Below are 26,144 nucleotides of genomic sequence, written 5' to 3'. Positions count from 1 at the left end.
AAAGGAATCAAAGGGGGGAATGCTGGAGAAGTAAATAAAGTATGCCAACGATGGCCGATGGAGCTAAAACATACTCTGGTCTCTAGCTTAGAGACCCCTCCTCCGGGTTCTTCTTCCTTTGTTTGCTGTGAGCGTGCGAAAACCCCCACAGATATGGAAGCTGAGGACTATAAATTACCCTCCCCACTTGCATTCTGGGCACAGACCTTTGGAGAAACAGTCTCCTTTGAGCCTGCCAGTGTTAAATAAATCTCCAATCCATCAAGATCTCTGAGTGCCGCCAGCTTTCCAGTCTGGTTCCATAACAAAAGCACTGTCGGCCCCCCACCCCCACCCCATGGGGTTAGTACAGGAAGCTTTTATCCAGTATATTAGAGGGCAGGGTGGGAGCTTGCATATACATTAAGGAATTTATGCATATTCTATTATTTAGGCACTTTGGTTCAATTGTGCATTCCTAGCATGTCAACATGCTAATGCATACACTGTATGTTCAAAAAATGGCAGAAAACCCTGCCCATAGGAGAAGATCTTAGTATTATTATCAACCACAAGAAACTTCAGGACAACTCAGGTGGCTTCTGTGCAGATCCTCTGCTCCAAACCAGTTTGATCAGGCAAGGGGCTATCATGTGAAACACCTAGCTGGCATCTTCTTGGTGGGAGCTGCTAGCTATACAAAATAAAACACATCCTGTTCCTGCTTTTGTCGTTCCCCTACCCCACTCCCAGCTCTGCTGATAGATGTTAGCCCTCAGATTTTAGTACCTCTGCTGTATCCTAGCTAACAATCTGGGACTGAGCCCTTAACCTGTGGGATCTAATAACTATCTCCAGGTAGTGTTCACTTCAGCAGTACATGTACTATTTCTAGGTAGATGGTGCCAACACTTAATCCCAAGATCAAGTTAATTGCTTGGTGGTGTTGGAAAACACACATTAGAATAGTATTAATGAAATGAGCCATCCAATGTAATGTCAGAAATGGTTGAGAAATACATGGTTTTCTCCATTTGATACATATATTTTTCATTTCTTCAACTCCCTTGCCCCACTTCCATTTCCTTTGAAATGATAAGTTATGGCATTTCCTATAGCTATAATTCTGATACTAAAAATACCAGTGAGATCTACTTGAAATATGACCTGAATTTTATTTCAAAAAAAAAAAAAGTGATGTTTTAACCAAGTCAGAAGACAATGACCACAGACAAAAGAAAAGGAAGACAAAATATTCGTTTTTCTACACAGATACCTGAATTATACACATGAGGATATGTGTGTGTTGTTTTTAGTCAAAGTTGCTTCTTTGTATGGAAACTATTTCCCTTTATTTAACTGTCCCTAATGAGGCAAGTTTTTGTTATATATGAATTGTCTACAGCAAGATGGAGAGGGAATTTAGGATTCAAATCCAGTCAGGAAATAAGTGTAATTTACATTTGATAGGTGAAGTACAGAGGAGGTTGGTGGAATCATGTTGCTCCTCAAGACGTATAAGATAAACAGAACTGCCATACTGACATAACTCAAAGGACACCCTCTTTTACCTGCCCCACCACCGCTGTCCCTAACTCCCACATGTTAAAGAACAAAAATCCCACTAAGTACCACTGAAGATCTAACTAGCTTTATTAAGTGATTCTTGAATCAGGCAGCATCCCATCTACCAAGCAGAGGGGAGCTCTGAGGAGAAGTACAAAATAGAAGATTTTTATAGGAAGGAAGGTGAGGTGAGGAAGTTATTAGCAAAATAAAAGAAAGGATTGTCTCAGGTGTGGTCAACTTCCCTTAAGGGGAAGAGTAGGAGATTTATCATGCAGATTATCTCATTTTCTTTTGGGTGGGGTGGATAGAGAGGGCCCACGTGACAAATGACCTCACTGATGCTGATCAGAAAATTTCCTGACTGACTGGGTAAGACTACACTTCTGGGGGAGGTTGAAATTGCCCCTAGGTTAGATATTAAGACTGGGTTTGGTGACTCCACCTAAGTTGATGCCATTTTGGGCCTGTGGTTTTCTTTGTAACACAGACATACTTAAGTTCTTGCAGAAAGCCTGTAAATAGCTGGCTATTTTACCCTTTGCTTATACTGTTATCTCTGCTGTGTCCTGTTTTCAGGGTACAAGAGGTGGGCATCAGACCTGGTGCACTATTGTAGAGATGTTGGCATCCTATCTTGTTTCACTCTTAAACAGCTCCTGGAGGCAGCTCCTGAAAACCAGTAGAAGCAGAGTTAGCGCATGCAGGAAGACTACAATTGTCAGGAGTCTCACACGTTGCCTTGGTGCTTTTCTCTTGCCTTGATGTACTACAGCTGGTCATCCACAGTTGTCATCGTGAATTTTCTAGCAGAGTTTTTTCCCCGATATCTTGCTACTATTTTGAGCATTCTCAAAACTGTCCTGATAGACATCCTTTTCTGTTCAATAGAACAGGACACATCTGTGTTTTTCCAAAACAGAGGTGGTGTCCTTGACACCTAGAGGGGCAACAGTGGTGTGGAAAGGAAAACTTAAGCCTTAGCATGTGAATGTGGTTGGACAGAGATGATAAACTGTCATAATACATGTTTGTACCCCCGCTCAACATGGGCTTCTGAGGGCAGAGACCAACACCTATTCTAGTGTTATTCAATTAGCATATCCAACACTATTTGTCATTTGTCTGTAAAAAGAATAGGAACTTGCACCGGAATGTAATGTTAACATACTGCTTCTTTAACTGAGAACATTTTGTCTAATGAGCAGTGCACCAACACTTACACTAGCTATGCATACTTATAATCTTGCTAGTTATTACAGTATGCAATAGTAGGCACTTAATCATTATTTATTCACTTTGTGAAATAGTTTTCTGCATGGATTGATTGATCTTTAGGTTAATCATAAGAGGACCTAGGCCGTCCTGGAAAAGCAGTACTTTTTTCACTAATTACTTTCCTATCTTAACAATTCCTTCATCGGTAAAGTGGCACATAATGTATCTAGTATATATTATCGATATATATCTATTGATCAATATTTTATTTATGATAAAAAATAATATATATTATTGGTCCAAACATGAATTTGGTTATTCTATAAAATTGGATGTTCCTTCTTCTCTCCTTGCTGACTCATCTTCCTATAGCCTAGATATAGCAAGCATCTACTCAATAAATCATTAATTAATTAATCTCTCATGTTAGGGATTGCTGTGGGTTGAATTTGAACTCCCCAAATTTACATGTTGAAGTCCTAACCCCCAGTTCCTCAGAATGTTACCTTATTTGGAAATAGAGTTATTACAGATATAATTCATAAAGTGAAGATGAGGTCATACTGGAGTAGGGTGGGCCCTAATCCATTATAACTGTTGTCCTTATAAAAAGGGGAAATTTGGAGACAGATACAAACACAGGGAGAGAATGCCATGTGAAGATGAAGGCAGAGATCTACAAGTCAAGGAATGCCAAACATTGCCAGCAAACCACCACAAGCTAAGGGAGAAGCCAGGAACATATGCTCCCTGAAGGCCCTCAAATGGAACCAACCTTGCTGACATCTTGATGTTGGATTCCAGCCTTTGAAAGAATGAGGCAATACATATCTACTGTTTTTTTTTAATTTTTTTTTAATGTGAGAGATTTATATTTACATTTGAGAGGGTCAGAGAGAGCATGAGTGGGGAAGGGGCAGAGAGAGAGAAGGAAACACAGAATCTGAAGCAGGATCCAGTCTCTGAGCTGTCAGCACAGAGCCTGACACGTGCCTTGAACTCGTGAACCGTGAGATCATTACCTGAGCCAAAGTTGGGTGCCTAACTGACTGAGCCACCCAGGCACCCCACATTTCTATTGTTTAAGGCACCCAGTTTGTGGTACTTTCGAATGGTAGCCCTAGAAAACCAATACAGGGATATATTGCTATATACTTTGTTCAAATCCCACAAATAAGATATAATACATATTATTACTGCACATATCATTTTCCAACTTCCCTTTTTCACTCGTCAAGGTATGGGTGTCCTTCATGAGCACATTAAATTCTACCTCATTTTTAGAAAATGGCTGCATCGTATGCAAAACTGTGCATGCTTTTCTCTGTTAAAATGTTATTTACCTTTTACATGTTAATATGTTAAGTTTTAATAGTAAAGAAGGATTAAATTATGTAGTTGGTCTTGTCCTTTATGGCTTCTTTTTTTTGTTCTTGTTTAGAAAAATCTTCCCACTCCAGCATTATAAACATAGTACATTTCTATAATATTTTTTCCTTTTTAAAAAATTATATAATTAATCTACCTAGAATTTGTTTTAGTTTATGGTGTGAGATTAGGATTTGATTTTTTCCCTAGTCAATTTTTCCAACATGCTATACTGAATAGTTCTTTCTTTCCTCCATTGATTTAAAACTCCACATTTGAGGGCACCTGGATGGCTCAGTCAGTTAAGCATCTGCCTCTTGACTTTGGCTCAAGTCATGATCTCACAGTTCATTGCATCCAGCCTAGGGCAGAGCCTGCTTAGGATTCTCTCTCTCCTCTCTCCCTGCCCCTCCCCCACTTGCACTTATACTCACTCTCTCTCTCTCTCTGTCTCTCAAAATAAATACACATTTAAAAAAAAACTCCACATTTATCACAGACCAATTCTCCATAAATACAGAAATTTGTTGCTTTTGTCCCAGTTATACATTCCTTCATGAAAACCATCAGGAAAAATAGCTTTAACTGACATGTAATAGGATATAGCCTTCTTTTTTTTTTTTTTTTTTTGAAAGAAGAAATTATAATGTTTCTTTTTCTTTTTTTGGCCCACTATTTATATATTTATTTATGTATGTATGTATGTATGTATGTATTTATTTATTTATTTTTGAGAGAGCATGAGGTGTAGAGGGAGAGAGAGAATCTTAAGCAGGCTCCATGCCCAGTACAGACCAGTGCAGAGCTTGACACAGGGCTCAATTTCACGACCCTGAGATCATGACCTAAGCTGAAATCAAGAGTTGGATGCCTAACTTACTGAGCCACCCAGGTGCCCCGTTTAAACAAATCATTTGATATATAAACATTATATGTTAGATATATTAGTTATAAAGCATGGTAATACACTTGAATAATAGTTACTTATTACTAAAAAACAAATTACCCAAACAAAAATCACTTAAAACAACAACAATTATTTATTCTCTCTCTGTTTCTGTAGGTCAGAAATTCAGGAGCTGCTTAGCTGGTGGTTCTGGCTTGGGATCTTTCATGACCCTAAGATGCATTAAGATGTTGGCCAAGGCTACAAACTTCTAAATGCTTGGTTAGAGCTAGAGGATCCACTTCAAGGATGACTGGCAGTTGGCAGGAGATCTGAGCTCCTCACCACATGGATCTCCCAGAGGGCTCCTTGGGTGCCCTCCACCATGGTAACTGGATTTCCCTGGGACAAGGGATCCAGGAAGGTAGGCAGAAACTGCAATGTCTGTGACCAAGCCTTGGAGGTCACACACTGTCATTTCCTCAGTATCCCATTCTTTACATATACCATTCCTATTCAGTGTGAGAAGGGACTACACAAGGGCATCAATACCAGGAGATGGGGACCATTGGGAGCCACAACATATAACACCCATGAACTCACCACCAAGACCAAGAAACAGTACACTACTGATAACTTGCATCTACCCATGTGTCCTTTCCTTACCACAGCCCCCTGCTTCCTGTTGGTATCATTCCACTGTTTTTTTTTTAATGTCTGCATTTTCAAAAAATGTTTATTTTGAAACAATTGTAGACTCATATGCAATTGTGAGAAATAACAAAAAGAGATCCAGTATATTCTGCACCAAGTTTTCTTTAATGTTAACACCTTATAGAACTATAATACAGTATTACAACCAGAAAATTAACCTTAATGTAATTTGACTTTATTCAAATTTCACCATGCACTCATGTTTTACATGCACTCATGTGTATGTATTTGTATGTGAATTTAGTTCTTTTAAAAAATATATTTTATTTTTCCATAATCTCTACACCCAATGTGGGGCTCAAACTCACAACCCTGAGATCAAGAGTCCCATGTTCCTCCAAATGAGCCAGCCAGGTGCTCGGCTGTATGTGAATTTAGTTCTATATGATTGTGTTGCATGTGTAGACTTATGTGCTCACCACTATAGTCAAAATACAGAACACTGCCATCACAAGGACCCCTAGCAATACTATTCTATAGCCATAACCACTTCCTTTCCTTTCTCCTCCCAAACCACCAGCAACCACATTTATTCTCCATCTCTGTTATTTTGTTATCACAAAACTGGAATGGAATCAGACAATATGTAACCTTTTGAGATTGGCTTTGTTTTTTGAGCATAATTCCCTTGAGATCCATCCACACTGTTGTGCATATCCATAGCTCCTTTCTCTCATTGCTGAGTAGTTAATTCCATGATATGAATGTATCACAATCTGTTTATCCATTTACCTGTTACAGTTACTTGATTTCTTTCCTGTTTCCATTATGTATAAAGCTGCTTTTATAAACATTTGTGTGCAAGTTTCCTGTGAATGTAAGTTTTAATTTATCTGGGATAAACATTCAGTAGTTTAGTCACAGAATTGCCTGGTAAGCACATGTATAATTTTGTAACAAACTGCTTTATTGCAGATAAAAGTAGTTGAACGATATTTTGCTCAGTATGTCTAGCATTTGGGATCTGTAAAAACAGTATTGCTATGTATATAGTCTTCTGGGACTTATTTTTTCACCTAAAGTTAGGTTTCTAAGATTCTTCCACATTGCTGCATGTATCTATAGTTCATTAATTTTCATAGCTGCACAAATTTCTCATTTTGTGATTACTGTACACAGTCACAAAATGAGTGTTCATGTGCAAGTTTTCTCTGGTGTATTCTTAGGGACAGGGGTGCTGAGATTTAAGGACTTCAGATGTTCGAACTTAAGATGGAACACCAAATAATTAACCAAAGTGGCTGCACCCATTCATACTTCCAGTGGCAACGCTTAAAAGTTCTTCTAATCCACATCCTCTAGAGCCTTAAGTATTTGACTTCTTAACTTTTGTCAAATGTAGTGGGTTATTATGACTTCTTAATTTTTGTCAAATGTAGTAGATTATTAATTTCTTATACCCCAAAAATTTTTAACTTATTTATCTTCCTTTATTCTTCTGTTACTTGTATTCAAACTGACAAGTTGAAAACAATAAATCCAGTTGGAATTAGTTTGGAAAATACACAAAATCTACAGGTTAGTTTAAGAAGCAAGCCCACTCAGATAAATGGCAGTTCTATATTTATCCAGATCTTCCTTTACCACCTTTAGCAAAATGTTGGTAGCCATGTGATCACATATTCCTCATCTGTGATATGGGATAAAAATTCTCCTACATCATGGAATGGCCAGGAGGACGAAGACAATCACTATAAAATGAGTAAGCACATGCCTGACAGGCATTACATTCTCTACAAAGGTTACATTCTCTACAAAGGTTATCACCACTTCTATTGTTGGTTTTTGTTATGATTATTTGCATACATCTTGAACTTACATTTTTGTTCTTCATGAGGCATTTTATATTATTCTAAAAATGAAATCCTTCTGTTGATCCATTATATTTTCTAATTGGCTCTTGCTTATACATGAGAAACTTATAATTGCACATTTTTATCTTATAGTTAGCTATATTACTAACCACTTTCTTAGATAAAAACCATGACATTGCAAACAGTGATAAATTGTGCCTTTTTCTTTTCTAGTATTTATACCAAAAAATATTACTATATGGTAATAATCTATAAATACACTATAAGCTACCCCTGCAGCTCTATACTTTGATAATTTAATTTAAATGAATGTTAAGGCCTTGTTAATTACTGTACAACATCTATGCCTAACTTTACAAATTACAAATTTCAGAATCTCTTATGACCTTTTCTTACAAATTAAGTACACTCACAGGGGACCTGGGTGGCTCAGTCAGTTAAGTGTCCAACTCTTGATTTCAGCTCAGGTCATGGTCTTGCAGTTTCTGAGATTGAGCCCCACGTTGGGCTCTGTGCTGACAGCTCAGAGCCTGCTTGGGATGCTCTCTCCCTCTCTCTCTGTTGCATGTGTGCACTCTCTCTCTCTCTCTCTCTTTGTCAAAATAAATAAACCTAAAATACATATTTTAAAATTAGGGACACTTACAAGAGTAAATATTAAACAAATAATATCAGTTTAAAATATTATAGACTGTGATTTTTACTTATTCCATAAGCATTTATTAAGTAAGCATCACACCACCAAAGTAGTACATGAAAGCTGGAAGCAGTCTTCATGATTCTTTCATCCAACTCCATATATTTTTCAGAGAGAATGTATCATCCAGAGTCTCTTCTATTTACATTCTATCTGTAGGTACAACCTTCTCATCACACAGCTCTAAATCACAGGTATCTCCTGACATGGCCCAGATCTTTACCTCTAGTGCTTGGCTTTTCCTGGCATGTTGATATTTCACTATCCCTCTACCTCCTTGACATCTGTTAGATGTCAAACAGCCATGTCTACTTTAACATGGCATATGTTAGCTTTGTATTTTTTCCCCCAAACCTGTTTTTCTTTGTGGGAGTGGGAAAATTTTCCCTTCTTCCAACCTAGGTTCTTGGCTGTCCTAATAATTAAATTAACAGGAGAAAAACAAATTAATTTCATACTTACAAGGGCCCCATAAAAATATGAGGCTCAAAGAAGTGACCAAAGCAGGAAACTTTTGTACCTTTTAGACAAAAAAATAATAAATAAATTTGTGAAGAATTGACAAGAAAAAGGGGTTTGGGCTTGGGATAGTAAATTGGTGAAGAGACAGGATCTGTTTATACAGCCTTCTTCGTCTTAAATTTCCTATCTCTGGTGATAAGGATGCCTTCTACTCTCCTGGTACAGGGATGGTACCTTTCACATGGGAGATTTGTTTCCTGCTTTCAGAGAAACAAAAGAGGGTCAGCATATCAGTCTTGCACTAACTGTTTTTCAGGTCACTTTAATTCAAAATAATCAATATGCCAAAGTGGCATATTTGGGGCTAGAGCATTCTACAATCCTTCATCCCCAAGTCATTAACTAGACTCTTGAGGGTTACTCTTGATTCACCTCTTTTCCTCCTCCAAACATCCAAGCTGTTGATCTATGATACTTGTAGTTTTCCACTCTATCCACTGCCTAGAGCCTAAGCCACCTCCTAATTTGTTGCCGTGACTGCTCCCACTGGGCTCAAAATTTAGCTTTCATCTTTTGAAAGGGATAATAATATCTTCTCATCTTATGCCTTTTCTTGGGGCAGTCTACAGCTTCCTATTGCAGTTGGAGCAAATCTAGAGGCCTATCCCTTCCAAAGGCAGCATGGTCCATGCATGCTGGCTCCTCTGTCCCCTTCCCACTACCAGCCACACTCTCTTCCACCCAGACTCACTCTATGACCCCAGACCTGTATCTCTGTCTGGGTCTCTCAGCTGAGCTTGGCTGTGTGCACCTCTGTCAGACCTCCCCTCCAGGGCCTGGTGACCATCCCAGGTCTGCCCCTCCCACTGCCTTCAGGCCCCAGCAACTCAAGATATCAGTTGCTTGGGCCCTCCTCAATTCTTTCCTTATTTCATATCCCACAGCCAGTTCAACACTATATTGTGCATGCTTTAATATGGCCATGTCCCACCCTGCACCATGACCACTCCCACATGAACCACCAACTCCTCTCTCCAGGATTATTGCAATGGCCTCTTACTGTCTCCTTGCTACTGACCTAGCCCTTCTGTATTCTATTCACACAGCTGCTGGTGATCTTTGGAAACCTAAGTTTAGTCATAAGACTCCTATGCTCAAAGCCCTCCAAAACTTCCCTTCTCACTCAGCTAAAAGCCAAAATCCTTACTCTGATTCTTTAGGCCCTATCTGAGCTCACTATGGGTTTATCTCTGCTCAGCCACTTGGCTCTAGACACCTGGACCATCTTACTGGGCCTGGAAACCCACACTCTCCTACACTTGCTCATTTTTCCCCAAGATATCTCTGCAGTTTTTTCCTTAGGCCTCTGCTGAGGGCTGTCCCAGGAGGCCCCCTCTGACAGCCCAAGCTATAGTAGCCCAGGCACACCCTTCCTGCTGGGTTCCCTGTGCCCCTCCACTTCCTACATCCTTCTTGTTGGAATCACCTTAGGAGATATAGCATTCCTGAGAGCAGGGACTTAGTGGTGTTCTCAGGGTGTCTTGTTTAGTTGCTGCCAATTTTAAGGGACACTAATTCTCTTAACATGTGTTGTCTGTGGGGTTTTTCCCCACACCACCAAGCAGTTCCTTGACACCGCTGGGTGTCCTTTAATTCAACTCAATTGACACTACTTGGAGATAGCATCAGATCTCATAGGTTAAGGTCTTAGTTCTGCAAGGCTGCCTCCCAACACACACACACACACACACACACACACACACACACACACACACACACACACACACTTCAGACACTAGTCACAAGTTCAGGTTGTCAGGTGCTTCTGAACAATTGGCTATAGATCAGATGTTCCAACAACCCCACCTTGGGTTTAATTCATTTGCTAGAGTGGCTTACAGAACTCAGAGAAACATTTTACTTACCTAATTACCAGTTTATTATAAAATGATATAACTCAGGAAGAGTCAGATGGGAGAGATGCACAGGGAAAATATGGGGCTTCCATGCCCCGTCTGGGAGTGCCACTTTCCCTGACTCTCCACATGTTCACAAACCTGGAAACTCTCCAACCCCCATCCTTTTGGGGTTTTATGGAGGCTTCTTACATAGACAAGATTAAAACATGGGCCATTGACCATTGATTTGACCTCCAGCTCCTCTCTCCCCCTGGAGGTCAGTGGAATGGGGCTGAAAGTTCCAACTCTCTAATCACAGGTGGTTGGTTCCCCTGGCAACCAGCCCCCATGGAAAGTGCTTTCTAAAAGTCACCTCACTGGGGTGCCTGGGTGGCTCAGTCGGTTAAGCGTCTGACTTCAGCTCAGGTCATGATCTCACAGTTTGTGAGTTCAAGCCTCGCATCGGTCTCTGTGCTGACAGCTTAGAGCCTGGAGCCTGCTTCGGATTCTGTGTCTCCCTCTCTCTCTGTTCCTCCCCTGCTCATGCTCTGTCTCTCTCCTTCAAAAATAAATAAAAACGTTAAAAAAAAAATGAAAGTCACCTCATTATGGTAAACCCAGGTGTGGTGCAAAAAGGTTTGTTATGACTATCAAGATGACTTTATCAGTCTCATCACTTAGGGAACTGGTTTAAGAGCTTTATGCCAGAAATGGGGATGGAAACCAAATATATACTTATTATTATAAACCAGTGTCATACTGTCTCTTCCTACTAGAATGTTAGATCCATAAGAATATCAGTTGTCATCAGCAATTTTTCCAACTTGGTCCCCAGTGCCTAGAACAGTGTGTGGGGAAAAACTGGGTGATGAATAAGTATTTACTGAAGGAGGACAATTAAAGTGACTTGTCTAGAGCCCAGCAGCAGGACCTCATCAGAGCTCAGTGGTCCAGACAGTCAGCTCAGAGTTCACTCAAGCCTGGCCCTGGCCCAGGCCCAGGGAGTCAAGAGTCTGAGAGTTTAACTGGCAGAAGACATCTAAGCTCAAAACCCCTGCAGAACAATCTAAGGGAGGTTTACATACCAATGCACATACGTCAGAAGAGAAGTGATTCCACGAAGTTCAATGGATCCTGCAGTGTGGAAACCTTCTGGGAGATGAGTTGAGTGAGGACTTAGCGGAAATACTGAATTTGGATTGGTGAAGAGCAAGTGGGGAAAGATTCTAGGCTTCAGGAGCTGCAGTGTGACTCATGGAATCTTGGAACCTTACAGCGGAATGTAGATGGGAATGAACAAGGCCTGTTCTGAGAAGGGTAAGGAAACCTCTTGCCCTGGGGCTGGGCCTGGGTAGGGAGGGGTGGAGTTAAATCAGTAAGTTGGTGACAGTTCCCCTGAGGGCCTCAAAGGACCTCTGCCTGAGGAGTCAGCATTTGACTTTGTAAGCAACAGGGGACTCCGGTAAGCTCCAGGGTAAAGAAGTGAAGGGGTCCAGGAGACCAAGGGACCACTTTGTCAACATGTGGATTGGCTGAAGCAAGGAGACTGGGAGGCAGGGAAACCCTCCCAGAGGGTTGGGGCCACACTGGGGATACCTACAGGGATGGAGGCATCTATGGAAATAGAGGCCCTGGGGCCTCACTGGGTTAGGTAATGGAGGAAAAGAAGAGTCCATGAGGTCTTAGTCATTGGAAACCAGGGAAGTTGTAGTCCTTCATTTGCTGTTAACACTCATTTTGGGATGCCATTGGTTCATTGTGAGATCTGATTTCTTTCCCTGAAAATGCAGGTACTTTAGCCAAATCTTTCTCTGACCCAGGCCTCTACACATTAATATTATACCCCTAGAAATGGCACAGGGGAGAGGTTTGATATATGGCATGCATCATTTTCTTAGTACCTGTCACTCTACCCTCCTTATGCTGGATTCTGATAAATACTGTGGTCTTTGGCAAGGCTCCCTGTAGAGATGTGAGACCCTGACATGCCTGGATGGTGTTTGACCAGGGTACAGGAGGTAAGAGTATCATGGTGAATAGGTAAATGATTTGAGTAAAGTTTAGGAAGTGACTTGTAGAAGGCCTGGGAGGGATGAACCCAGCACTGGCAGAGGCTGCTAAGGTGGTCTCTTGGGCAATGACTGAGTATCCTAATGCAAGGAGAGAAAGGTGGGGCTGGCCTACAGGAGGAGGCCAACAGCTCTCAGAATCAAAGACAGTGCCCATAATGGCTCTTCTCACCCAAATTCCCAGCCAGAGTCTCCTCAGCAAGAATCTCTGCTTCTTATCTCTGTACTTCCAAAGCAGAAGGCTAACTGTCACAGCTGTGGTATATCTGGGGGAGAGCATTATTGCAGGAGTGGGGACTCCCCCATATCTTCTGCCATACCCAGCATATTCTCCTACACCCATCGTTTACCCGCTCCACTCTCCAATTGCCCATCAGTACTAAGGGTAGCCTTTGCCCCAAACTTCTGCCACCGCTGGTCTTCACCTGCCCTCCCAACAGCCACTTTCAATTCCCTGTCACAGTTTCTCATAAAGGCCACCTCAAAACTGCAGCACACAGGGATATTTTAGCTCTCGGGGTTTTCCAGAGAGGAAAAGAAAAATACTTGCAAACCTGTCTTTCTTTTCCACTGCGAAATAGTCCTCCCTTCAATTAAAAAGAAAGAAGGAAAGAAAGAAAGAAATAAAGAAAGAAAGAAAGAAAAGCCTATTTAGGGAAGTAAGGAAAGGCGGCTATGATCAGGGAGAAGAAAAAGTTCACCGAAGAAGTGAATCTGAAAGTAGGTGGAGGTTGAGCAGGGATAGGGAAGGGCGTAGAGGCAACGGAATTCCGACTTCTTGGGCTCTCCCCTAAAGCAGATATTCTCGATAAATAAGATTCAAAAATTGGAGCAGTGGTATGCCATGGCTCATTTTGATTTTGATTCTAGCTGATTCCAGAAGGAGGCTCCTAACCCGGGTCCCCAAACTGTTTCCTCGTCCTGGGCCCAGGAAGCAGGGCTGGCCCAAGAAGAGCCTGGCAGCTGCCAGGGAACTGCGGTGCCTTTTCTCTCACAGTCTGCAGCTTCCTCTCTCCTACCGGAGACAAGGCGCGTTCCTAACGTTCTTGGACTGAACTGATGCTTCTGGGAAACGAAACCAAACTGCTCTAAGTTTCCAGCTCCGGCTTTTTTTCTTTCCCGCTATCTGCGGTATCTCCAGCCCTGTCGTGGCGCAAGGCGGGGCCAGGAGCTGCGGCGGCGGAAATGGCCGGGAGGGCGCCAGTACAAGGGGGCTCTATGCGGCGCGCGCCCCGCCCCGCTTGCGCCCTGCCGCGACTGCGGACCGGCGGGCTGGGCGGGGCGGGCGCTGACCGCCGTCTCCTTGCGTCCCGCAGGCTGGGAGCTCGCGCCGCCGCGCCCGAGCCGCCGGCGATGATCACCTAGGAGGCTGGCGCGGTCAGGCGCGAGCGGCGGAGGAGCCGGGCGCGGCGACACGCGGCCATGGAGCGGGATCTGGCGGCGGCGGCGGCCCAGGAGCCCGGGTCCCCGGGTCGTCGCCGTCGTCGGCGGCGGCGGCGACGGCGTGGGGACGGCAGGACGCGCGTGGTGCGCTCCAACCTGCTGCCGCCCCCGGGCGTCGAGGACCCCGCGGCGGGCGCGACCAAGGGTGCGCGGCGGCGGCGGCGCGGGGGCACCCAGCACCTGGCAGACAACCGGCTCAAGACCACCAAGTACACTTTACTGTCCTTCCTGCCCAAGAACCTGTTCGAGCAGTTCCACCGCCTGGCAAATGTGTACTTCGTCTTCATAGCGCTGCTCAACTTCGTGCCGGCGGTGAATGCCTTCCAGCCCGGCTTGGCGCTGGCGCCCGTGCTCTTCATCCTGGCTGTCACGGCCTTCAAGGACCTGTGGGAGGACTACAGCCGCCACCGCTCGGACCACGAGATCAACCACCTGGGCTGCCTTGTCTACAGCCGGTGAGTTGGGCGCTCGGAGCAGTGGAGCGCGGGGTCAGTTCAGGGCCACGGCTCTCCGATAACTTGGTGTTGGGCGCTGTGTGAATGGCACCGGGCGGGGTGTGCCCAGAGAGCCGCTCGAGTGGGGGCGAAGGGTCCGACCTCCATTGCTCCTGGGAGCGCGGGGGGTACCCTGTCCCTGATTGCTTGGCACGGAGATGCCGCGTCCGAACCAGAATGATCCCAGGGCTGGAATCCAGCGGCCGCTGGGCGTCCTCATCCCCACCGCTCCCGCCTTTTAAGTAAAAAGGAGGGAAATCCATCCCCCCTCCCTCCCGCCGCCCCCCCCCCCCCCCCGTGCTCTGGTTTGAAGTCCTAGCCCCAGTCTTCCATGAGGCTCTATAGGATAGGTTGTTTAACAAGTTTAGCAACCAACACAGGTACCTAAAGCTCAGGCTTAGGTAACATCTCTTCTTGGAACAACAGTGAAACTGCCACCAAGTTTTGGTGTGACCAGCACAGACATATTAAAAAAGCAGAGGTAATAATAGCAGCTGCCATCCATTGATGTGAGCTGTGAGCAGGCCACCCACTGAGCACCATTCCATAGCTGACTGTTTGTTGTTAATTTTCTAAAAATTAGCCCGTTTCTAGACGTAAAGACTGAGGCTTTGAGGGGTTTTCCAGCCCTGCCCATGGTTGGTATTAGGGAATGTCGTTCCATTGGGCTTTTTCTCACTCCCTGCACCTACCCAGAGTTTTGGACCCTCAGGCTCGGAGTGACTGGTGTCTTTTCTCCCTTTAGACTATCCACCCCCAAAGAGCCACTCCAGATCCATCTTGGAGCTGTGCCCAGTAGCTGAGCCCACCTCAACAATCCAACCCCTCAGGAAGGCAGATGGTCTGGACTTCTCTCCAAAGCTCATCCCATCTTTCCCTCCTCTTCACTTTGCTTGAGTCCTGGTGTAGGGGGCTGATGTGGGCCGCTGAGTTAAGGACATTAGTCTTGTCTGGCTTCCGTCACATGTGAGGGGCTTCTAGGAAGTACCTTGTGCTCTCAGTGGCAGATTGTTTCCCTAAAAGATGGGAGTCATGGTTATTCCTACTTTTTAGGATAACTTAGATGCAGAGTAGTATTTCTGACCCTCCCAGCAACATTGGTTGTGCTTCATACTTATTTTACAAATGAGTAAACTGAGGTTCAGAGAAGTTAAGTAACTTGCCCAAGGCCACACAGCTGCTACGTAGTGAAGTGGTACTGGAATTTAACCCAGGTCTTGTCAGTTTTACAGCTTTTCCAACATTGCGGTGCTTGTGCTCCTTAAATTTATATAAAAATTACTTGAGGAGTTTGTTAAAAATTACAACTCTCAGGCTCCCATTGCCAGTGTTTCTGACCAAACTCATCTGGGATTGGACCCAGGAATCTGAGTGTTTAATTAGCACAGAAGTGATGCTTATTTAATGATGTCTCATACTTTGAGTAATGTTCTCTTGTTCTCAAGGGGCACCCACTGCCCAGTAGGCAAGCATGATGTGGATAGGGCTGTGGGATTTCCTGGCTCTTGGTCACAAGAAGCCTGAGGTTAAGAAGGGAGGGGGCATCTGTTATACAGACATCCTGTGTCCCTAGTGTGAGGATTCTGGGAGCTGTACGTCTGCCTTCTGCAAGACAGAACTCTGGTGGGACTGTCGCAGGTTTGAGTCTTCACACACACCACTTCCTGTTATTAGTGAGCCAGTAGCTCCGGTAGCCTCCTTTTCAGAAATACTTAGGCCTCAGGAAATATAGTATATTTTCAGTTGACAGAGTGTTTTTAATCCATTATGTCATTTGACCCTTAAAACCACCATCACCCCAAATGTGCAGATGAGAAAATAGAGTGGTACCCAAACACAATTCTCTTTACTTGACTTCAGAAGGTTTCATAGGATTTTGAAACCTTCATCTTCCCCTTGGACCACACCTGTCCATGTTCTCCTCACCTTCTACCCTGACCAGACTGGGATTCTTAAATAATCAGTACAGCCCTCAGGGGCAGGTCCTCAGAGATAATGGTGCTTTCAGGAGAAGTTGCTAAATGTCTCCCAGCTCCCAAGTTGAATTTCTTGAATGCTTTCCTGGGCAGAGAAGGGGCCCTTTCCTTAGGAAGGTCCCATGTGCAAGAGGGGTGGTAGCTGTTTGTGGAGACGAAGACTATCTGGAGGACAGTCATCCTTGTTCAGAAGCCAAACTCTTCCAGGCCTAGAAAGTCTGTGATTGGTGTTTTTAGGACTGAGCTGTGAGTAATGTGGATTTCTGAGCCCTCCCCTGTCCTCTGAGAATGGTGACTTGTGCACCCATTGCATTCCAGGCTGTGTGTAGCTGCCTTGAAAGTTCTGTGCTTTGACTAAAACCAGTGCCCTGAGTTGCTCCTCACCATGTCAGGCCCTAGCCACACCCTGGGATAGAAGAGGAGGAGGCTGGGTCTTGCCCAGAGCTTACTGTGGGGACTGATTGCACTATGCAGGACGTGTCCATGGGCTGGGGCCAGGACAAGGCTCCTAGCCTAGCATTGCAGGATGCAGGTGAGGAGAGGCCTCCCTGAGGAGGGCATGAGTGAGGACCAGGGAGGATGTGGCCAGACAAGGGGCGGGAAGGGCAGATGCCACAGTTGAGAGAACACAGGATGGTGGTGGTGGTGGTGGGACACGTGACAGGGTCAGGGCAGCCTAAGACTGCAACCAGGCCATAACTTTTTTTTTTGTGGGGGGGGGGGGGGTAAGGTGCATTCTTGAAGCCCAGGATCTCAGGTGCCTGGCATTGGGACCAGCCAGAGTGGCCCAGAAGATGACTTATTTTATGTCAGGCCAAAGTTTGTTCCGTGCCTTTGGTTACTAGAGAGACAATGGGAAGCACAGTTGTGAGCAGTCAAGGTCTGTTCTGTGCTGCATCATTGCTCTGGTTGATGTGCAGAGGGGTGTTTAGTCAAAGCATGTGTAAATGCAGAGCATGAGCAAAGTTTAGTTGGGGAAGCCTTATCTGCTGACACTGTCTCTGGATGGTGGCTTCTTTTGGACATGTCTGTGTTCTGACTATAGCCTGCAGTGTGTCAGTTATTTATGTGGTGTTTCTCTCAGTAACATAGTCCTAGGGTCCCTTCTTTATGAGAATCCCCATCAGACTTGTGAGAAATGCAACTTCCCCAAGCCCCCACCCCATGCTTTCTAGCCTGTGGAGGTGGGAAAGCTGGTGTCTTCATCAAAGCTTTGTTAACACACAGAAGTTTGAGAAGCAGTCCTTTGCTTCCATGTCCTGAGCCCATTGTATCCTCTCATGGATTTCATACTGTGGTATTTAGAAAAATTCTCCTGAGCCATGCTCAGTGGGATGAGAGAGAGATAGAGAGGTGGGTGATCCTGGGGGTCGGGTCCTATCAGTGGCCTCCCAGCTGGTAGAAATGGTCAGTTTGAGCATCACTCAGTTGTGGTCTAGTGGGTTGGGGAGGGCGTAGAAAGGCCTTCTTGGTCATACAGACCATTTTGGTGCTGGCTGCGGCTGGCCAGAGGGTCCACAGGTGGAAAGAAAGGGGGCTTACTGAGCAGCCATCTGGGACAAGGCTGGTGTCACCAGAGGCCTGGGCTGAGAGGGGAACAAATGGTTGAAGGGTGCAAGATTGGCAGGGCTGAAGGAGGAGAGGACATGGGAACACAGAATCAGCCTGGAGAGTGGTGATGGGGGCAGGAAAGCAGAGAATAGTTGTCTGAGAAGGACATTGATAAGGAAGTTGAAGAAGCAACATTCTGAGAAGGGAATATTGCCCAGGAGAGCCAAAGGGAAGAAGCAGGGACCATGCATGTAGGAAAGCACTCTCATCCTTGTCTTCAATTTTAAGGGAAGTGGGTAATACTTCATTAAACAAGAAAACCTGATCCCTGCTCCCAGAAACAGATCAGGTCTCCTAAGGGTACAACTTGAGGTGGGGGTGCTGCATAAGCCCCCTGCCTCACCTGCACTCTGTTTCCTAAATTGTCAAGTGGGCTGTTGAACCCAGGTCTGCATTCCCCTTCTGGCTCCCTTGTCCTGTGACCCTCTCTTTGCTCCATACTCTGCCTGAGTCATTGTATAATGTCCCCCCCCCCTTTTGCCTCCATTCCCTTTGTAATGACTTAAATATAGTCTTTTTAAAAATTTTTTTTAATTTAATTTTTTAAATTTACATACAAATTAGTTAGCATATAGTGCAACAATGATTTCAGGAGTAGATTCCTTAATGCCACTTACCCATTTAGCCCATCCCCCCTCTGACAACCCCTCTAGTAACCCTCTGTTTGTTCTCCATATTTAAGTCTCTTATGTTTTGTCCCCCTCTCTGTTTTTATATTGTTTTTGCTTCCCTTCCATCATGTTCATCTGTTCTGGGTCTTACAGTCCTCATGTGAGTGAAATCATATGATATTTGTCTTTCTCTGACTAATTTCACTTAGCATAATACCCTCCAGTTCCATCCATGTAGTTGCAAGTGGCAAGATTTTATTCTTTTAATTGCCGAGTAATACTCCATTCATCCATCGATGACATTCATCCATCGGTGGACATTCTTCTTTATCCATTCATCCATCGATGGACATTTGGGCTCTTTCCATACTTTGACTATTGTTGATAGTGCAGCTATAAACATTGGGGTGCATGTGCCCCTTCGAAACAGCATACCTGTACCCCTTGGACAAATACTTAGTAGTGCAATTGCTGAGTTGTAGGTTAGTTCTGTTTTTAATTTTTTGAGGAACCTCCATACTATTTTCCAGAGTGGCTGCATGAGCTTGCATTCCCACCAGCAATGCAAAAGAGATCCACTGTCTCCACATCCTCACCAACATCTACTGTTGCCTGAGTTGTTAATGTTAGCCATTCTGACAGGTGTAAGGTGGTATCTCATTGTGGTTTTGATTTGTATTTCCCTGATGATGAATGATGTGGAGCATTGTTTCATGTATCAGTTGGCCATCGGCATGTCTTCTTTGGAGAAGTGTCTATTCATGTCTTTTGCCCATTTCTTCACTGGATTATTTGTTTTTTGGGTGTTGAATTTGGTAAGTCCTTTATAGATTTTGGATACTAACCCTTTATCTGATACGTCATTTGCAAATATCTTCTCCCATTCCGTCGGTTGCCTTTTAGTTTTGCTGATTGTTTCCTTCACTGTACAGAAGCTTTTTATTCTGATGAGGTCCCAATAGTTCATTTTTGCTTTTATTTCCCTTGCCTCCGGAGATGTGTTGAGTACGAAGTTGCTGTGGCCAAGATCAAAGAGGTTTTTGCCTTTCTCCTCAAGGATTTTAATGGCTTCCTGTCTTACATTTAGGCCTTTCACCATTTTGAGTTTATTTTTGTGTATGGTGTAAGAAAGTGGTCCAGGTTCATTTTTCTGCATGTCGCTGTCCAGTTTTCCCAGCACTACTTGCTGAAGAGACTGTCTTTATTCCATTGGATATTCTTTCCTGCTTTGTCAAAGATTAGTTGGCCATACGTTTGTGGGTCCATTTATGGGTTCTCTATTCTGTTCCATTGATCTGAGTGTGTGTTCTTGTGCCAGTACCATACTCTCTTGATGATTACAGCTTTGTAGTATAGCTTGAAGTCCGGGATTTTGATGCCTCCTGCTTTGGTTTTCTTTTTCAAGATTGCTTTGGCTATTCGGGGTCTTTTCTCGTTCTATACACATTTTAGGATTTTTTGTTCTAGATTTGTGAAGAATGCTGGTGTTATTTTGATAGGGATTGCATTGAATGTGTAGATTGCTTTGGGTAGTATCTACATTTTAACAATATTTGCTCTTCCTATCCAGGAGCATGGAATATTTTTCCAATTTTTTGTGTCTTCTTCAATTTCTTTCATAAGCTTTCTATAGTTTTCAGTGTATGGGTTTTTCACCTCTTTGGTTAGATTTATTCCTAGGTATTTTATGGTTTTTGGTGCAATTGTAAATGGATCGATTCCTTGATTTCTCTTTCTGTTGCTTCATTGTTGGTAAATAGGAATACAGCCGATTTATGTGCATTGATTTTATATCCTGCAACTTTGCTGAATTCATGACTCAGTTCTAGCAGCTTTTTGGTGGAATTTTTTGGGTTTTCTATATAGAGTATCATATCATCTGTGAAGAGTGAAAGTCGTAGCAGAGGCTAAGACTTCCAATACTATGTTGAAAAACTGGTGAGAGTGGACATCCCTGTCTTGTTCCTGACCTTAGGGGGAAAGTTCTCAGTTTTTCCCCATTGAAGATGATACTAGCGTTGGGTCTTTCTTATATGGCTTTTATGATCTTGAGGTATGATCCTTCTATCGCTACTTTCTTGAGGGTTTTTATCAAGAAAGGATGCTGTATTTTGTCAAATGCTTTCTCTGAATCTATTGAGAGGATCACATGGTTCTTGTCCTTTCTTTTATTGATGTGATGAATCACGTTGTTTTGTGGATATTGAATCAGCCCTGCGTCACAGGTGTAAACCTACTTGGTCATGGTGAATAATTTTTTTAATGTATTGTTGGATTCAGTTGGCTAATATCTTGTTGAAGATTTTTGCATCCATGTTCATCAGGAAAATTGGTCTATACTTCTCCTTTTTAGTGGAGTCTCTGTCTGGTTTGGGAATCAAGGTAATATTGGCTTCATAGAAAGAGTTTGGAAGTTTTCCTTCCATTTCTATTTTTTGGAACAGCTTCAAGAGAATAAGTGTTAACTCTTCCTTAAATGTTTGGTATAATTCCCCTGGAAAGTCATCTGGCCCTGGACTCTTGTTTTTTGGGAGAGTTTTGGTTACTAATTCAATTTCCTTACTGGTTATGGGTCTGTTCAAGTTTTCTATCTCTTCTGTTTCAGTTTTAGTAGTATATATGTTTCTAGGAATTTGTCCATTTCTTGCAGATTGTCCATTTTATTGGCATATAATTGCTTATAATATTCTCATATTATTGTTTTTATTTCTGCTGTGTTGGTTATGATCTCTCCTCTTTCATTTTGATTTCATTTATTTGGACCTTTCCTTTTTCTTTTTGATCAAACTGGCTAGTGGTTTATCAATTTTGTTAATTCTTTCAAATAACCAGCTTATGGTTTCATTGATCTGTTTTGTGTTTTTGGTTTCAATAGCATTAATTTCTGCTCTAATCTTTATTATTTCCTGTCTTCTGCTGGTTTGGGGTTTTATATGCTGTTCTTTTTCCAGTTCTTTAAGGCATAAGGTTAGGTTGTGTATCTGAGATCTTTCTTCCTTCTTTAGGAAGGTCTGGATTGGTATGTACTTTCCTCTTATGACTGCCTTTGCTGCGTCCCAGAGGTTTTGGGTTGTGGTGTTATCATTTTCATTAGCTTCCATATACTTTTTCAATTCCTCTTTAACTTCTTGATTAGCCCATTCATTCTTTAGTAGGATGTTCTTTAGTCTCCAAGTATTTGTTACCTTTCCAAATTTTTTCTTGTGGTTGATTTCGAGTTTCATAGTGTTGTGGTCTGAAAATATGCATGGTATGATCTCGATCTTTTTGTACTTGCTGAGGCCTGATTTGTGTCCCATTATGTGGTCTATTCTGGAGAACGCCATGTGCTCTGAAGAATGTATATTCTTAATATATCTGTTAAGTCCATCTGGTCCAGTGTGTCATTCAAAGCCATTGTTTCCTTGTTGATTTTTTCATTAGATGATCTGTCCATTGCTGTGAGTGGGACATTGAAGTCTCATACCACAATGGTATTACTATCAATGTGTTTCTTTATGTTTGTGATTTATTGATTTATATATTTGGGTGCTCTCACATTTGGCGCATAAATGTTTACAATTGTTAGGTCATCTTGGTGGATAGACCCCTTGATTATGATATAATGCCCTTCTGCATCTCTTGATACATTCTTTATTTTAAAGTCTAGATTGTCTGACATAAGTATGGCTACTCTGGTTTTCTTTTGTTGACCATTAGCATGATAGATGGTTCTCCATCCCCTTAGTTTTAATCTGAAGGTGTCTTTAGGTCAAAGTGGGTCTCTTGTAAACAGCGTATAGATGAATCTTGTTTTCTTATTCATTCTGTTACCCTATGTCTTTTGATTAGAGCATTTAGTCCTTTGACGTTTAGAGTGAGTACTGAAGGATATGAATTTATTGCCATTATGTTGCTTGTAGAGTTGGAGTTTCTGGTGGTGTTCTCTGGTCCTTTCTAGTCTTTGTTGCTTTTGGTCTTCATTTGTCTTTTTTTTTTTTTTTTTTTCCTCTTTTCTCCCCTCAGAGAGGCCCCTTAAAATTTCTTGCAGGGCTGGTTTAGTGGTCACAAACTTTTTTGATTTTTGTTTGTCTGAGAAAATTTTTATCTCTCCTATTTTGAATGACAACCTTGCTGGATAAAGAATTCTTGGCTGCATATTTTTCTGATTCAGCACATTGAATATATCCTGCCACACTCCTGCCACACTCCTTTGTGGCCTGCCAAGTTTCTGTGGATAGGTCTGCTGCAAAACTGATCTGTCTTCCCTTGTAGGTTAAGGACTTTTTTTTCCCTTGCTGAGTTCATGATTTTCTCCTTGCCTGAGTATTTTGTGATTTTGACTATGATATGCCTTGTTGATAGTTGGTTTTTATTGAATCTAACAGGAGTTGTCTGTGCTTCCTGGATTTTGTGTCTTTCCCCAGGTTAGGAAAGTTTTCTGCCATAATTTGCTCACATAACCCTTCTATCCCTATTTCTCTCTCTTCGTCTTCTGGGACTCCTATGATTCTGATGTTGTTCCTTTATAATGAGTCACTGATTTCTCTTATTCTTAAATCATGCTCTTTTGCCTTAATCTCCCACTTTTTTTTTATGCTTCATTATTCTCCATAAATTTGCCCTCTATATTGCTGATTCTGTGTTCTGCCTCATCCATCCTTGCCGCCGCGGCATCCATTCAAATTGCAGCTCAGTTGTAACATTATTTCATCCTGACCAACTTTTACTTCTTTTGTCTCTGCACAAAGGGATTTTAATCTGTTTTCAATTCCAGGTAGTATTCTTGTTATCATGATTCTAAATTCTGGTTCAGACATCTTGCTTGTATCTGTGTTAGTTAAGTCTCTGGCTGTCGTTTCTTCCTGCTCTTTCTTTTGGGGTGAATTCCTTCATTTCATCATTTTGAAGGGAGAAAAAGAATGAGGTTAAAAAAATTAAAATTAAAAAATTTAAAATTAAAAAATTAAAAACAAACACACAAAAAGAAATCGAATAAATGATGCTCGATCCTAGGTGTGTTTTGGTCTGGCTGTTGAAAGGGGCTTGATAGATTAGAGAAAAAAGGGGAAAGAAAAAAAAAAGAAATTGTTTGAAACTTTGAATAAATGAATACGGTGAAGTAGAGTAAAATGAAATGATGGAGGTAAAATAGAATTTGAAAAAAATTTACACAAAAGTAAAAAATATAGTAGAAAAAAATTAAAGAAAAATATTTTTAATAAAAATAGAAAATAAAAATGAGTTTCTTCTCTTTCTGTATTTAAGAAATGAAAAGAAACAAGAGAAAAAAAACGAAATAAAATTGAATAGATCAACCTGCAAACAGACTGAAATATGACTGAAATTACTTTGTTTTCCTCTAGAAGTCAAACTATGAAGTGCTTTATAGTCCATAAACTAAGCAGGCGGAGAGACTTCTGTTCCTGAAGAGTGAGGTTGGCACAGTTGGGTGGGGCTAGTGTAATGGCTCCATTTTCCACTAGATGGCGCTGCTTAGCTTTCTGGGGTGGATTGTTGTGGCAATTGTAGGTGCGTGTGCGTGGGAACAGTGAAAATGGCATCACCCAGCAACCCAGTTTCTAGTATGGGAACTCTGTTCTCCCCGATCATCAGTCGCACACCTGTCCTTTGTCCTTGGCTTCTGTCCACTCCCCACTTTTACACAGTCTGTGACCAAGCCCCAGGCAGATCCTCCCTCCTGAGTTTTGTCTCAGATGCAGCTGTTTTTCCCGACCCCTTACTTCTAAGGGACTGTGTTTTGACCCATTCTGCCCCTCTGCAGGAGGGTCTCACCAAGCAATGGCTGGGTGCAGGCTGCATCCAGGAATGTTTGCAGGACCGTGCTGCTACTGATGCCCAGAGACGGGCTGGCACCCGACCCAGAAAAAGTCCATGAGATAGTGTAGCAGCAGCGTCTTAGGGATTATGGAAAGTCACAATACACATCTGGTACCAGGCTTCACCCTGAACGACGTTCCAGCACCAGTGGATGCGGTTGTTCTCCCCGGTCCACTGGGGCCTTGCCTTTGGGGTACCCACACAGCCTCTACCAGGTATTCTCCCATCGGGGGAACTGCCTCTCCCCATGTGGCCAGAAGACACCTGGACTCAACTCTCTTCCTGGGGATTCACCCTTCCCACCAGAGCACTGCCAGGTATTGAAATGAGGAGTTTCAGACTCTGTGCTCCCCCTGTTTATAGTATTAATGGAATTTAAACCCTCTCCTTTCTCCCTTTTTAGTTCAGGCCCAATGGCTGTTTCTACTTTTCCACTTTCTCTCCAGCTGCTTTGCGGCGGGTGGGGGGGTACTTTTTCCAGAGTCTTTACCCCCCCTCCCCCCGTCGTCTCTCTGCACACAAAAGCAGCTCTGTGCCCTCTGTGGCTTCTCTCCCCCAGTTCTCCTCTACCTGATGCGTACCTGCTGAGTTCTGTGGTTCATGTTGTGCAGATCGTTGTATTAATCCTCAGATCAGTTTTCTAGGTGTGTAGGATGGTTCAGTGTTGGTCTAGGTGTATTTCATGCATGCAAGACACAGAAAAAAACTTCCATGCTGTTCTGCATCTTGTTTCCTCCCCCCTGTAATGACTTAAATGACTTAGTCTTAATGACACCTTCCAATGTCTGTCTCCAGAATGGTGGAAACAGAGTTTCTGCATGAAATAACCTGAGATGACTTTTTCCAGAATCATTTGGGCTCTGTACTTGTATTTGAGTATGGTGCCTTGGTGTCTTTCCATTATCTTGTGGGAAAACAGGTAGTCAAGGGGTACTCTAATGCTTGTCTTGGAATTGCTCTAATTTTGTCTGTTCCCTTTCCTTTGATTCTCACTTCATTTCCCCAGCTCACTAGGTTTATCTGTCCAACCTGCTTACCCTGGTCTTCATGATTTGTTTTTTCAGAAGAGCCTGAAATGAGACCCAGCAAAGTTTTCCTTTTGTTTTCTGTTCATTTATCTTGTCTTCCTTCTCCTTCTTTCCCTTTCCTGGGCAGCCACATGCCTTCATGTCAGCAGCAAAAACATCTTTTCCCTGGAAGGATAGCAACTTTATCTTATTTGGAGTAAAAGATCCACAAAAGCAGACACCAGGATAAGATCCAGTAGACAGGAACATGCTCAGATAATGAATGTCCTCTTTAAGGCCCCTCACACATGCCAGGCTGGGGGACACTTGGATAATATTTGGACATTGCCATTCACATGGTTTTTAGAAGTTGTTTTTCTTTTGACACCTGCCATGTGTCATTTGTGACTGCGCTCATGGTTGTCAAGTTGTAGAAAAAGACCCTTTCTTTCCCTACAATCTTGTTGCCTTCAGAAGGCAGCCTTGTTCATGGGGCAGTTCTTTTTTACTT

At 42.9% G+C, this 26,144-nt stretch overlaps 1 protein-coding gene across 3 annotated transcripts in view; it reads left to right on the top strand.

The window, feature by feature from the left end:
- Positions 1-11,897: 11,897 nt before the first annotated feature.
- ATP10A (ATPase phospholipid transporting 10A (putative)) overlaps positions 11,898-26,144 on the top strand; it is a 184,672-nt gene continuing 170,425 nt past the window's right edge. Inside the window, exons 1-2 of one of the 3 annotated variants that reach the window (XM_042988300.1) lie at positions 11,898-11,919; positions 13,988-14,569. In XM_042988300.1, the coding sequence (XP_042844234.1) occupies positions 14,094-14,569 (476 nt within the window). In that variant the 5' untranslated portion in view covers positions 11,898-11,919; positions 13,988-14,093. The remainder of the gene's footprint in view (positions 11,920-13,987; positions 14,570-26,144) is intronic. The other 2 variants (XM_042988299.1, XM_042988301.1) reach the window with 2 other exon arrangements.

Source organism: Panthera tigris, chromosome B3, assembly GCF_018350195.1.
Source record: "Panthera tigris isolate Pti1 chromosome B3, P.tigris_Pti1_mat1.1, whole genome shotgun sequence".
Taxonomy (NCBI): Eukaryota; Metazoa; Chordata; class Mammalia; order Carnivora; family Felidae; genus Panthera; species Panthera tigris.
The sequence above is the reverse complement of the archived record's forward strand: the minus strand, read 5'-3'. Positions and strand labels throughout refer to the sequence as shown.